Source organism: Pleurodeles waltl, chromosome 2_1 (assembly GCF_031143425.1).
Source record: "Pleurodeles waltl isolate 20211129_DDA chromosome 2_1, aPleWal1.hap1.20221129, whole genome shotgun sequence".
Taxonomy (NCBI): domain Eukaryota; kingdom Metazoa; phylum Chordata; class Amphibia; order Caudata; family Salamandridae; genus Pleurodeles; species Pleurodeles waltl.
The window spans coordinates 906,664,240-906,679,991 of NC_090438.1; the positions used below are offsets into that span (position 1 = coordinate 906,664,240).

Sequence of the window (15,752 nt, forward strand, 5' to 3'; positions counted from 1 at the left end):
ATTCTTTCACTACCCTAATGTGCTAAAAAGGGTTAGTTTGGGTAGAAGAAAAATTCTTATTAGTGAAGCCAAACCCAACCACAGTTGTACATTTTCAAACCTGAGTTTGTGCTCCTCCAGACCAAGCACTCTTAAAATATACTGCCTACCAGTATGGATGACGTGATTCCTACACCTTGTCATCCTCATTGTCTTATGTAACACTTCCTATAGACTGATTAGCAAGCATAAGATTCATTGACCCTGTATATTGAGTGCGTTATGTGAAGTGCTCTCACACCCTACACTGTTATAAGTATCGCTATAAAACAAATGAAATGCATGTGAGAGAGGGGCTACAGAGAGATGAAGGGTGGTAGTGAGGAAAGTCAAGGAGAAGGTCTTTGGTGATGGTGCCAAAAATTGTTTCCACACCAGGCTCCACCAGCACTATAGCTGGCCCTGCCTACCGGTCACTGCGTGCATGTCACTCGCTGGCATTTCAGGGGGGCTCTGCCATCTTGACTGCCTTTAGGGTAAGGGGAGGCTCATGTCATTGTGTGCCACTGTGATAAGATTTAAGCTGTGAGGGCAAAAGGAGTGACTACATAAAGTAGCTTGACAAACACACATATCTACAAATTGTGACTACTTCAAAACAACCAACATACCTATTATTTATAGAAATATCATGCTACTGCTTATTGTACTCACATATTATGCTACATACCATCTTTTGAATAATGAGAAACAAAAATATTTTTTTGAAAAAGCAGAACTTCATGAATCCCATAATATTTTGGAAAATACCTATAACATTTACAATTTAAACCAGCAACTTAATCCCACACATTTATTACTTTTTATAGAGTTTAATCTCAAACTTCTTAGCTAAGAAACAGACTTTCCTTTTTTGAGTTTCTATTTGCTGTGAATTCCGGTGAAATGTTTATTGTTTTACAATGTTTTAAAAAATGGTAACTATAGGTGGTTATAAGTGTTCACTTTGTTTGCTCCATAATAAACGTTACAGGGGTGGTGTGTCTGAGTGCTTATGTAGAATTTTGTTTTTATTTAATTTCTTTCTTTGTTCGTTCCTATTGTTAATTCTTTACTTGTTTCCTACTTCTCACGGCCTACCTTATAACCTTTCCTTGCATTTTCTCTTTCTAGTGACTTTTCATCATATATCTCACATCCACGCCTGTCTACGTTCCCAGCACTCAAACTAATCTTATCACAAGACCAGCCCCACACCATGTCAAGGATGTGCCGGGATGGAACAAGGTTTACATCGATGTAATATTTGATTGGTGTGGACAAGTAAATGGTGAGCCATTAGCACATCTTCTTGCTGCTTTATTATACCGATAAATGCTAAAAGAGTCTAAAAGAGGATTTCCTATTGTGGGAAAGAGATATATAATGTAGGGTTCTCGGTGTTCTATTATTGCAAGCCAGTGTCACACTGTTTTGTTCTTTGTTTTGAGACATTAAGGAAGCGCTTTGCTACTACATTTGTGATTATTGTCAGATCTGGACCTAGTCCTGCTCTGCTTGGTCATGAGCGAGAAGCCTGCAAAGGAATTTATACGCATACAATTAGCTATAGGGCCTTTGGTGACTGCACACAGTGCAGTTAAATGAAAAAGCATCTGACCTAGTAAAGAAGCTTCATGACACAAGCGCCAAGGGAGTTTCCATATATCTTTAGGCTGAAGCTGCATTGTCTGAAGCACATATTAGAAGACACATAGCAATGGATGCTGTTTTTTGTTTCTGTGTTGTACTGTTTACAGCTCATACTTTAACGTGTGGATTTTCTGAGTCAATGTATGCGTTGTCTGCAATGAAGTTGTAGAAAAACTGGCACATAGACACCTTCTAGACCTGCATATCTGCACTGAAGGGATTCATGACACAGCGCCTGAACTTTCGGTTATAGATAATACGGCTAATATAGGCATGAAATCAGACTGTCATGATGAACAACTAAGAACAGGAGTATTGGTGTGTAGTGCTTTGGGGGAGGACATTGAAAATAGAGCCATTCATACGCAGAGTGATCTTTGATGTCACAATCCTGACACCAAAGACGGACTGGCCAGCCAGGCAAGCGTGCCAACCCCAGGAAGCTGGAGCCCTAGGAAGTCACTTTTGACCCTTGGAGGCAGATTTCAGCTTCCAGGATTGATGGTGCACTTTACACGATGCAGGCAGCACCTTTAAAGAGTTGCTCTGGTTCTAGCACACATTAGCACATCTGCACATCGGGGCTGAATTTATCATTTTTGCCAGGACTGTTTTAAGTTCCCAGTCCAGCCCTGCAGCTTTCAAAAATGAAAATTCTGACTCTCTCACTGAAGGTGCCTCTTTTCCTGGATTGAAACCCTGCTCAGAGTTCAGTGTTGAACCTGTTGATCACTATACAGAAAAATGCAGTGAACAGCGGGCTGAAGCCAGTGATATGAGCTATGCTCCTAAAACTGGAGTGAAAGTATGTCCTGGGTTTCCTGAGACCTTGTGGACAGTCCAAAGGTTCCCAGTGGGTCCAATTGGGGTCATCTATCCTAGGAAAGTGCTTATGGGAGGGACTACACTTATCATGTTTTGATTCTAGAAGGCAACAAATCAGGTAAAGTGCCGCAAAATGTGGTATTTTCCAGTTACTTCGGCAAAAAAGTGGTGTTTGATGAGTTATAATTGGATGCTCCTTCAAAGGAGAGAACCAGTTGCTGATTTTACCTCTGCCACCAGATCAACCATACAGTGATCTTGCAAACTACAACCACCAAATTTCTGTAGTTTAGAATAAATAAGTAGTATTTTAGGGTGCATGAAATATATAGCACTTTTTATACCTCGCTATACAAATGCTACAGACAGTAATCCACTGGTAATTAGCAAGTCAGTTCACTGCTTGCAATGCTATATATGTGACCATGCCAAGCAACTATTCTGGCCAGATCTGAAGAACAAAAGTTAAACTGTTAGCAAAAATGATGGATCTGCTTCAGTCATCATAATTGTCCACCACTCAAAGGAGATGACTCCTGTTATTGCCTAAACTGGTAGGAGAAGTTCTGTTCTGAGTGGGTTTTGGCAGGGTGAGCTTTCGTTCCTTCATCCCTGGTCCTTACTATGATAGTGTCTAATAATTCTGCTATCACTTACGTGTGAATGGAGATCAAGAGGAATTGGGGTATCTTCCATATACAACTGACACTGCTCACCAATACTCTCGAGATCTCAGCCAAAGGGAACATAAAAATAATAGAGAACAGGTACATCAAGGTCAAACCCCCTGGTAACTCTACATGGTACAAAGACAACACCCATTTTAGTACACGCTGGCAATTTTTTAAAACAAGGATTAAATAGAACCTAAAACTGCCTTACCTTTGCCCAGAAAATGTTCTTGACAAGGACCGTGTGGATACTCGATATATATAGCATAACAATGGGTACAGCTAAAGGGCATCTCTTTGACTTGCATTAATGTGCCATCTTTGATTCAAAACCAAGTAAAAAACGAACAGGCTGCTTCAGAATATGCATAAGTATGGAGAGGTCTACTGTACAATATAGCATAAAATGACAATATTAATTTCCTTGGTTAGCCTTGGAAAATCGGGATAAGACTGTATAGTGATAAACCACGAACATTTATGCAAATGCAGGAGCAAGGATGTTGAGAAATTACAAAGAATGCCGAATTAAAACAATGTCACGACAAAGGAGAAGGCAAGGTCACTTAAAGTGTAAAGTTCTTTACTGCCTTCACTAGCTCACCCTGGTCTCATGGCTGTCTTGCACGGCTGAAAATTGACTTAATGAAGAAAGCAGTATGTCAAGATTAGGAGCAACAGCTCCTTGCTCTCGCATAAGGAGCCTTGTTGCATCATGCATCGGTAATACTACTAGCACAACATCAGGAAGTCCTCATCGTATTCTTCATGATCCTGTCATCAGATTTCAAAGAACAAAATGGCTGCATTCACCTGATCACTTCCAGTCCCTCTTTCAATCACACTGAAGAAATGTAAACAACAACAGGCAATGTTTAGGGCTAGCTGTTCATATGACCACTGTCGGTACACTGACCCGTCCCTGTGCCACAGGGGGATTACTCCAACACAAGCTAAACTTCACTTTCTTGCACAGTACAGCCAACAGGCACACATCTCACTGCTACCAGTGACATATTTTATAGAACCCACACATGTATAATTAGGCTGTATGATGCTTTTTGGGAGCAATATCACCCTTATTTGGGAGAGATTATAGACGTCTCAGGATAATCATGCCTTATTAGGAACAATCTGGTGCTTGTTTGGGGGAAATATCATGAAGATGTTAGACTCAATCTCACCTTCATTTTGGAGACAGTCTGATATTTACTTGGCCACTACTTTTAATGTTTTTTTATGAGCACTTTTATCCTGTCATGCTTAATGTGAGGAGCATTTCTTTAGTTTTATTGGGAGGTGATTTCATGCTTACTGAAATGACTATTGGATTGTTATTTTTACAACAATCACAATCATATGCTCACTGTACAGGAAGTTCTTGCTCATTTTGCGGCACATCTTAAAAATTCACTATCAATCATTTGAGGGAAATGATTGTGAGTAAAGTACATGTGGATTAAAAGTATAACAGTTCACTGCTTTCTTGAAATAAATCCATGAATATGGAAACCTCAAACCTGTATTTTTGAATTACATGAGTAAAAAACAACATGTAACTAACAATTGAACATGTAGCGATATAAACAATGAACCAGTCTGTTCTATAACTTGAGAAACGTGTGCGCAAAAGAGATTTGAAATCCATCATAGTGTTTTATTTAACATATGGACGGCAAAACCTGTGCTACACCTATAAGGAAATGTACCATTTCTTATTTTACTGTAATGCCTTATTATTTTAATTTCTTAAATTATCTGAGGTAAATTCTGTACCCCGCCACATCCAACTACTCTATTTAGGCTACACAAGGCGTAGCTCCTCCTTTTTAATAGGCCATCCAGTTGCTACTCCTCATTACCAAAACTGTTGACTGAGAGAACAGTGTTACTCATGGTTCCTTTTATGACCAAGATCTCTTTGTTTTGATTTCGAACTAAAACTCAAGAAAAATTAAAGACCTCCGAGACACACAGGCACAACCATGATAATATTTCCATGTATGATGGCAAGAGCTTGACACATGCGGCTCATTTAGATGGATTGCATTTTAGATTGAAATTTTGAAACCTAGTGATTAAATAGCAGGCAAAAGAAAAACGTTCCACAGTGGTTTTCCAACAGTACCTTGACTGGATTCTCAGCGATGTGATCTCGTTTTCCTACATGGTTTCCCATGGTGAAACGATGAAGAACTTCAGAACCTACAAATGAAAACACAGAAAGTTAACGATCAACCTCTGGAGAACAATATCAAGTTAAAATCTATTTTTGTGTGCCGCCAACTGAAAAATACACAATGATAAGGTGGAAACCACACCTAAATATCAGACATGAAACAAATATATCTACTTCATGAAAATGGAAACTTTACTTTTAGCAGATATTGTGAAGCAGGTGTCAACATGTAAATTTATCACAAGCATCCAATATGATAGACAATCATGCAATATGTTCGACGTGGTGAATAGATAAGTTAGAAATAAACTCTTTGATAGTCTTGTTTTAAGTAGAAAGCATGGAAAGGTGAGTACATAGACTTATGTTTTTCACCATCCTGTGCCCGCTGGGGAAAATATCTCCCAAGAGTGGGTGGGATTCCTAGTGGGTGTTTTTTTCCTCCCTCTAAAGGGATAGACCCTCTGTGGCTCCCTCCTCTACCTATCTGCGGGTCTGTGGGGCATATGAATTTTCAGTGTTCCCCTCTGCATGGCATAAATATTTCCACTAAGCAGGTCAGTGGCCACTGGACAGACATGGTCAGATTACCAGGAGGGGGTGTAAGACATCATTTATTGCCAGAAATGACAGGGGTCATGGCCTGATTTGCATGGGGATGAACCCATGAAAATTAGCCCACATCCAACGACTGGCTGTAATAGAAGTTGCTACTACCGTAGGAAAACTCACGCCAGCAAGACCCCCATACCCATAACCAACACCCATTCTGTAGTTGGAAGTGCTGTTAGCTTGGTGGTAGCAGTACCTACATCGTGGCAGAAAGGGAAAGGGCCATACATTTCTAAAATTAGGTTTATACTGACTTGTGACTTTTTGTGTCTGATCTGAGTAGGAACCACTTCTACACAACTGCATCACAGCTGTATTCCTGCGAAACATATTGATGAACAATAAAAATGCTAGAGAATTACAGATTCACACCATTAAAGTGTAGAATTTCCACAATTGGGAGCCAATGATAAAGAAAGAATTGGTGAAAGAAAACAATTTCAGCTGCCCCAACGCTAATGACAGGGTAAATGGATGCTGGTTTCAAGCCCACTGGGAAATAGTGGTGTACAATATGAAGGTATTTCTCTCCAGCTCCAGTAAATATTTAAATTGCGAGCATCACCAGGAATGCTTACCAACATAAGGTGCCCTGTTAGGTTAACTAGTTATAATGCAAACATCACTGATGAAAACTGAGTTTATTAAGCACTGTAAATTTTGTGAGACATATTTACATAATGTATACGCCCAGATACCCGGATAGGTATCAACACCTTCACCAAAGACGTGAGTTTGTCATTAATTCTCAACATGTCTATGCAAAAATATCCTTTTTGAAATACCTATTTTTCATCAAATGTCTCTTATTCATTCACCAAAATGTTCTCTCTAAATAACTCCTTTTGCCCAATCTCTTCCATTGTATAACCAGATTAGCAACCTCTTTTCCAGGGACTTGGATCACTAAGTTCCAGGTTTCTGTATTCCGACTTCGCCAGACACAAATGAAGGTACACAATTCCGATTTCAGAACAATCTCTCCTGTACTTATTCATTCCTGGATAACATGGTCTCTCGTCTGTCTCTGATCACTCCTAACGTGTTCAGCAAAACACACCTAAATGAGAAGAAATGTGACAGCAGTGACCGCAGCTCCAATCATTGACTATGCTTGAAGTTGAAGAACAAATAATGTGTATTGATGCTACAAAATGTCAGCTGTACCGACAGTGATATTAAGTGCATTTGTTGACAGGAAGGGCCCAATTCCTAAGCTGCATTTTGTAATATAGAGGGATGTACAACAGTCATACTACTTACTACAAAATGCAATTCACAGACCTAAATGGGGAGATTTCCATCTCCACCTCTCCTCTCTTTTCTATAGAGATATGTCAGAACATCTAACTTTGCTAAGTAAATGTGGGAGAGGCCAGGGGGAGTGAGGGTAAAATGAGGGAATATCCACTATAAAATGGAGAGATTTAGAGAAAAGCAACTAAAAACACCGACACCCCAAAAATAAGCCAGTTGAGGTTCCCAAATGACATTTTAAAAGTTTCTAACGCCCTAAAAGTGTTGCGCCGCGTGCTGCGGCGCGAGCTGAACATTCGGCTTGGGCCGCACAACGCGTCTGCAGGACGCGGCGCGCCCCCAGTCTATTGTGTGCTTTGCGAGGCCCCAGATTGGGCATGGGGCCTCGCTCTGTTTCTGTGCACCACGTTTTTCGTGCGTCCTTAGCCCACTTACCTGTTCTTTTTTTTTCTTCTTTTTCTGGGACATCTGGTTGTACCTTCCTTTATGTTTTTTCCCCCTTCCCATGTTACCTTTTTCTTCCCAGCATTCCTTGTTCCCTATTCTCTATGGTTCCTAGTCTATTCTGTTCTATGTACTTTTCCCTATCTAAGATGGTGTCCTTTTACTTCCTGTTGGTCGTTTCCTGTTTAGTGGTATTTAAGGGATGTGTTTCTTTCTTTCCTTGCGCTGCAACACTTTCTGTTTAGATGGTGTCTTCGCTCCTGTTTCTTAGCCTTTCTGTGCTGGATCTTGTCTATTCCGTGTATTACCTATATTTTGCCTCTGTTGATTCCTGTTCTTTTGTTCCTGTTTCAGGAATCTATCTGTTTGGAGGTTTTTTCCCCTTTTCAGGGTTTTTTTCCCTCTGGCGCTGTTTCTGAAGGTCACGGTCTGTTCTTGGCGTTTCCATTGCCTACAGCACCGTGGCTACCAGAAGGAGTCGCCCCTTTCTGGGCCAAAGCCGAACATTCAAGACCCACGCCACTCGATCTGCAGATTCCAGGCGTAAGCAGCACATGAGTCGTGACAAAAAGTGACAAAACAGCGGTAGAGGTATTGCAGAGAAGATTTAGAATAAGTCAAGGAGTCAAGGACAACACATGGCCACTCACAGCAGATATTGCAATACACTGCTATAGAAAGTAATGACAGAAATAGGAAATAATGAATATATATATATATACATCCTTAATAAACTGAAGGTTACAGGAAGGTTGTAGTTAGGCCCAGATTTTAAATGTACAGAACTTTAGAAATTCACCGGTTATAGTTATAGTTCTCTCAAGTAACTAACTGGTGCCCTAAGGTAACTATAACTCACAACCCCGCCAAGGAAACAAGTTTTTTGTTAAAATGTTTACTGCAAATATTACAGTGATATTATCATTGATAGCATCAACGATGTCATGAGTGCTGTAATTTGTTGGATAATTAGCAGTGCATGGCGAGGGTGTGAGTTATAGTCACCTTAAAGCACAAGTTATAGTTACTTGATATAACTAACTAGAACAGGTGAATTTCTATGGTTTTGTACATTTAAAATATGAACCTAACTATAACGTCTCAGTAACCTTTGTTTTTTAAGTTTAATTTCTATGTTTTTAAAAATTCTATTTCCTAACTATAGCTGACCCAGAATCTTGTTTTTTTTCAGTGAATTTCTTTTACTAATAAAAGACCAATAGAGTACACTGTTCCAGGATAGAGAAGCAGGGAAACCTGACTCTTTAGGCACAAGAGCCCTCACACATCCCAATGGATGTCTTGCATCATCATTGGGAATGCTCCACGTCAGACCGGCGCTGCAATGTCTGACGAGCTCCCCAGAAGGGGGCTCTTTGCCAGAGTTCTTTTATAGTGACTACCGTAATCGGCTATTTTGTGGCCAATACCTATCTGCAGACACTAAATAATCAGGAGAGAAGAAAATAGCTAAAATTGCTTCTAAACCTCAAGTAACATCACCAGTTTATTCAGCTAGTATGAGATATAGGCCAAGATTAAAAACAAATGAAAGTAAGGTATGGGTGGTCATGCTCAGTTACTTTCAGAAAAAATGAGAGGTCAGAAAATATCATAGAACCTCTAATCAAGGGTCAACATGTTTCGCGTCTGGTGGTCCAGCATGATCCATTGACGCTGCATCAGGACCAAAATGCAACTTCTCCTATAACCAGAAATGTAAATACTAATAAAACACCCTAGTCTACGAACTAAGGAACAGTCACTTACTTTCAGCAAACTGTGTGTCTGGTCAAAATAAAAAATGCAGGTCGCCCATCCCCAATTGTGAGATGTGGCTCCTTGGGAAAGCACACGCCTAGGACTGCTGCTGTTGCTATAGTGTAGCAAACCGTCTGAGCTGTTGAACCTACCCTCTGGCAATGCTCCCGAATTTCTATTACTATACATTAATCCAATCACCACCACCTGAGGCAGCAGTTGGTTGCAGGGCCTGGCCTGTGGCTACCCCCCTATAACCACCCAAGATTGCGTTGCGCACAGCCTTCGCCCATGTGCGGTGGGTTTGGCAGCAGTGCCTGGCCTCTGGTGAGTCTCTGTGGCCAAAGCCCCTAACCACATAATCCAGAGAGAAAGAGAGAGAGAGAGAGAGAGTGAGAGACTGAGTGAGAGAGAGAGCGATTTAGAGAAAGATTTCACAGAGAGAGATTGAGAGACAGAGAGATAGAGTATTTATAGGCTTTGATGAATGATGTACTTAGAATGAAATATTTCCAGATAAGTTAAGAATAAAAATGTTTTTGCCAATTAAAAAGAATGAGATCATCTTTCAGTATGTAACTTAAATATTTATAGTTCAAAAGAAACTAAAGCAGGAAATCACCACAGCCTCACCTAGACTGCAACCCTTAATCTTCAGTGCACATGTAAAAACGTAATTGTTCTATCACTAGAAATGTTTAACAGTCAAAACACTAAAAATAAACCAACACACTGGCATTAGATACTAGGATTTGAACCTTCAACCTTCTGGCAGCCCAAGAGCTTTACCATTAGGCCAAAAGTGACCCTTGTCTGCTGTACATCAAAAGGTAAGTGTAAAATTTGTGCCAAACATCTTGCTAGTTTGATGCTCTGAAGGCATTTGCATGGAGTGACCATTGCAATAACAATCTCCCTGGGATGGAAGAGAGAGTGTGACAGGACCACAGGGGAGCCTCAAGGCCCCAGCAGTCCTAACAGAAGCTAGCATTGCTCCCACAAGCAGGGAGCTGCTTTAAATAGCATATTTGTGAGCAGAGAAACAGATGAAAAAAATCGCTTTCTGCAAGGGAGAGCTGTTTGACACGTCTCACTTGCAGAAAGCTGAGTTCATTTGCTTTTGTTTGGCTGGAGTTGTCAGCTTTCACCAAGCAAAGGGAAACAGCCATGTCTTGGGTGTGTGCACCCTAGAACATAGCAGGAGCTGTCCCAGCGGGGTGTATGTCCCTGGGGCTGCGGCAGGGTGGGCGTGTGCCCCACCCCGCATTCATTTTGATTAGAGCCCTGGAGAAGTGGCTGTCCCCTGGTCTGCGGGGTGCTGTGCAGGCCCTCACATTCAATGTCATTGAAGCCCTGGGGAAGTGGCAGTCCCTGGGGATCTTGGGGGCCACACAGGCACTCACATTTGATGTAATAATTGCCCCGGGAGGTGGCAGTCCTTGGGGCTTCAGCAAGCTCGGTGGGGGTGGCCCATGCGCCCCCTCCTTATTTTTTACATGCCCCCGGGACCTGGCCTACCCAGGGGCTTCAATAAAAATAAGTGCGGGAGCCTGCGCTTGTTTTTTAAAGAAATTGTTGGAATTAATTTGCAATGATGTTGTGAATTTGCAGCAAAATGTTTTTTAGAAGTGCTTTTTTGCCCTGGAGGGGTCCCTCTGGGACGCCAGCACAAGAGCTAAGAGTGTCCCTACCCTGGCATCTTTTCTTTTTTTCACTTTTATGCTGGGACTCGGCTGAAGCTGAGTCCCAGGATGGCTGCCAACACTTTCTGATTTGAAGTGTTGGCAGCCAATCAGAGCTCTGCAGCTCTCTGCACAAATTCATATTATTTGCAACGTCATTGGGAAGGATGGGTGGCCCTAGATATACACATTTATTTTTCCTTTAATATCTAAAAAAACTACTGAATGGATGTACATCAAATAACTAAAAGCACAATTGCGGAACAAAATCAAGTTTTCTGCCAAATTTGGTGTAATTCCATCGAACAGTCTGGGCTGTAGTCGTTTTTGGGAAAGGTTTGTGAAGATTTGGCAAATGGTGCCAAAGATATAGGCAAGTCAAAAAATGTTTTTTCTATGGAAACATGATTCTAACAATAACTACCTAGTGGGGGTCAGGAAAGTTTTTGGGGTGATCAGCCCATCGGGACCCATTTTCCCGGTGGGGATGGTGGTCCCCTGGTGGGTTTCCCTGCCAGGGTTGTAATGTGGCGGTTGGACTGCCTGGAGTTTGGCAGTCTGCCTGTAACCAACAGTCTGGCGGTCCAACGACCACCATACTCGTTAAGAGGCCCTTGGTCTGGCTAAAATATTAATCACACAAATTTGAACTGATAATACACAATTTAAAGGCATACACAGTCAAATAAAATTCATTGACATTCCGGTCCATGATATAATGTTATTAATTGTTTTATTCAAATCATTGAAACTTTCTTATCACAGTCTGCGCAGGGTGGCAAATTAAAGGGTGCGAACGGAGCAGGTGGAGGAAAGAAGTAAACCTTTAAGAAGTGATGTAGGAAGCTGGAGGACAGCAGTACATGCTGATAGTGCAAGTAACTCAAACTCATTTAATTTGAAAAACATGCAGGTAGACACAACTGATAGAAAGGATAGTTGAGTGTTGCTTGGAATGCAGTGGCCTTTTATGATGATTGAAATTAAATAAAGTAGACACAGAAGAAATCAACTCCTACCAGAGTGTAATCCTACACTACAACTAAAGTAGACCCATAAAAGTACTGAATGTAAACAGAACTCATGTAGCAGACATCAAAGAAAAGTAGAGGGTAGTAAAATATAAAATTCGGCAAAATGCAGTTGATCTGACTCAGATGCCATCTCAAAGAAAATGCTGATATGTCACATTCAGTCATGCGGAAGAAAACATATTTTAGCACTATGTGTTGGTGCAGAAAAGGGGTTGGCAATAGTTGATGAGTGGGATATTGTGGATGTGGAATGAGTCTGGGTAGCTAATAATGCAGAAGGACCAGGGTTAGACCTTGAACAAGATGACTTTTTGACAAACGTTTTCTGCCAAGCAATGCATCATACAATTCTAATCTAAAATATGTACAATATGCGATTGGTGGTGAAGAGGTAATTTGTAGAGCTTGTCCTACACGAACCAGTAGAGTTCTAATACAGTACTGAAATGTGAAGAGGACAATTGCATTTTAACGCAAATATGTCCCCTCATCTTGTGCAATGTATAATTTGTTTTTGTCAACAAACTGTGAAACCTACTCACTAGCCTAGTGAAGAACTGCAACAAGCAACACATTTTGCATTTCTTGAATATTATGCCCTCAATCTGTATGCAAAAAATGCAAACACACAATGAGGTATTTTACTACTGACACCAGGCATGCCATAACAAACAAGTGCCATATCAAAGTTTCATGTATACTGTGCATGGAAATATTTAGAGTAATAGAACTAAGAGAAAGGCAATTTATTACGTTTATTAAATCACACCCTTGGCCCTGAGGTAGCATAGCAAGTATTCTAATGCCACATTGGCTCTTTCCTTGTGTCAATTATTCTGCAAACAACCCCAACTCTCTAAGATATCACTTTTGGTATTCTTAATCATTGAAAATAATATTGATAAATAGAGAAGAAACACTGCCTGAAGTGAGCTGAAAGGGAAATTTGTGCATGGAAAACATCTTTCAAAACATTAGGAACAGCAGGGAACTGACCTGGCTTGGTTAAAAACAAATACCTCCTGGCCGAAAGAAGAGTGAGATCATGGTGAAGCCAACAGGTAATTTTACATAGGATACCAAAAAACCTCTTACCAACCTTAGTAGACTTTGAGGTTAACCATGTACCACATTGAGGGTAATGAACAAAGGAACATATATTTTTACTCACTGCTGGCCACCACATGTAATGGAAGAAAGCAATTGAGATAGGTTGTTTAATAACATGTTCTTTGAACAACAATGTTGTCTGAACATCTTCATGTTACATAACATTTATTAAACTTCAGTGGGATTAGCTTTGATGTCTAACCATGCCCCAAAGTAGCACAGCTCTAAACTAAAAATATCAGGCAGTTGTCACTGAAGAATTATCATCACTGTAAATAGCAATTTTAAAATCATTCTTGTTCTAAGAAATAATGAGTTTGCCACTTTATTCACTTTCAACATTAATTTTCTGCTCATTCCTCTCCATTTTTACAACTGAACTTTTCCTTCACCAAATTTAGGTGAATCTTGTGTAACTTACTGATCACTCTAAGGGCATTATTTAGAGTTTGGCTGATGTGAGGCAATTGATAAAAAATGGTGGTCGTCGTCTCTACCCTATTTAGAGTGTATGGAGCATTTAAATAGGAGGGACAGGACATTCACCAAACTCTAAATAAGGCCCTGAAAGCCTGAAGTACAAAGGCATTTTGCAATCCCAAACCTAGCAATTTTGCAGCAGCTCATGGTTTATGGCCACAACCTAATATTTATAATGTACTAAACACTTTTTGTGATTTGGAAAAGATTTTCTGAATTACAAAGGGGGCGGGATTGGCAACTCATTCCAATTTGAAATTAGGAGCGGCCATGAAAGGAACACTTACTCATTGTTTATCACTATGAGATGTATTGAAAAGTTGGCAACTCACTAAAGGAGGTGATAACAGAATGTTATAGGGGAGCCTGTCCCTTTGGACAGTTTCCTCTTTGGGAATCAGTGTTGGCTGGCCTCTGGGGCGCAGCCTGGGAACCATTGCTTGCTTTTTCTGTTGTCTTCCGAAATGGGAAGTTTTATATAGGTTTCACCAGTTCCTGTGATAAACACGGGCTACTTTAAGTAAAGAAAATGTTTGGGAAGGCAAACTCAGGAATGGTGGTCTGCTGTTCCTTGCCATCATCTCTGTATTTGGAACCAATCACAGGACGTCGAAAATAGCGAACTGACTAATTAATATTCATTGAGCACGTAATTTTGTAACTCCTGGGACAGGAGATTTCCCAATGCAAGCTACCAGAACATAGGCCCCATCGCAAAATTACAGAGAGGTCGCAAACTGTCAGTGCGCAAACTGCAACCTCTATTTGCGACTTCGCTGTTAATACACCCGGCCCCAAGTAACAGAAAAGGTAAATCCGATTTTCCATGCTCCTTATCCGTAAGTATCAGGCGAGCTATGCAAATGCAACTAATTAACTAAAATTGAAAAAATAAAAGTTAGGTCTCCTGTTTAGAAACCAAGTTTAATTATGAATTATGTGATGACATTCAACATTGTATGAGAGGAAATACAGGGCTGCGCACCTGCAAGAAAATACTTGTAAAACAGTTTTACAAGGCCATTGTTATTTTTAAAATATGCTGTAAATCTTTCAAGGAAACGTCTGTTACATGGAAGCTTTTTCCACCCTCTCTGTTCTTGATACAGTAAGTTCATTCTTAAGCCATCGGGTGCCCTTCAATGAACACATAAAGGTTTATTTCAGAAAAAATGCACTTTATCTGTGAAATGAATGCTCGACGCTGGAAGACACTCACTCAGTGTCTGCTTCAGTTAATGCAATGTTGTCACCTGTGTTTTTTTTAAAGATTATCAGCTTTCAAATATGCATTTTCATTACACGACTTAGACAAGCCCTATTCACAGAATATATTATAATTGCATGAGCCACTCCAAACAGAATTACAATTACTTTTGTGTTTGAGAGTTGATGTTATGGAAAAACGTTTGAACAAGTTTTGTGTTCTACCGTTCTGCTTCAAATTTCTATTTGTGTAAAATAAGTTAACTTTCAGAAAGGCAGGTACTCAAAATCAGGAGCATGCCAAAAAACCACTAAATATGACAAAGACAAAACATCGGCTGGCACCCTTGCCCACAGACTCAGTGGCCTTCCACTTCTTTGAATCTGATTGACAAACACACTTGGGCATGCGTGCCTGATCCTTGAAGTGTTTTACTTTAGGTACTGGAAAGCTACAACCTCAGGAACCTGGAATCCATAATTCTAGTATGGTATGCGCCAGTAATATATGGCAATGTGTCCCTCACTGCTCTTTGCTTCACGCCATGTATAAGCAATGACAGAACTGTATGACAACAAAACAGGAGCACCCCCAATCCATAAGTACAACACCAACGCATTTCCCAAATAGGCTACACAGTAAACTTAACCCTCAAACAACCAAGCATGACAGCGGTCACTTTACCTGGCCACTGAAAATTTATCGATGCTTTGTCGAGGCTATGTGACACTATACAAATGCTAAAACAACCAAGTACAGTCCACAGCGTTTCAAATTAATTCCTTGCGTTCTGTATAATTTCTAATAATTTCCTATATT

The 15,752-nt window shown here is 40.4% G+C and overlaps 1 protein-coding gene across 2 annotated transcripts in view; it reads right to left on the reverse strand.

The window, feature by feature from the left end:
* Positions 1 to 15,752, reverse strand: part of MBP (myelin basic protein) — an 831,359-nt gene that overhangs the window by 592,186 nt on the left and 223,421 nt on the right. For both annotated transcript variants that reach the window (XM_069218837.1, XM_069218836.1), the window contains exon 2: positions 5,296 to 5,372. In XM_069218837.1, coding sequence (XP_069074938.1) covers positions 5,296 to 5,346 — 51 coding nt within the window. In that variant the 5' untranslated portion in view covers positions 5,347 to 5,372. The remainder of the gene's footprint in view (positions 1 to 5,295; positions 5,373 to 15,752) is intronic.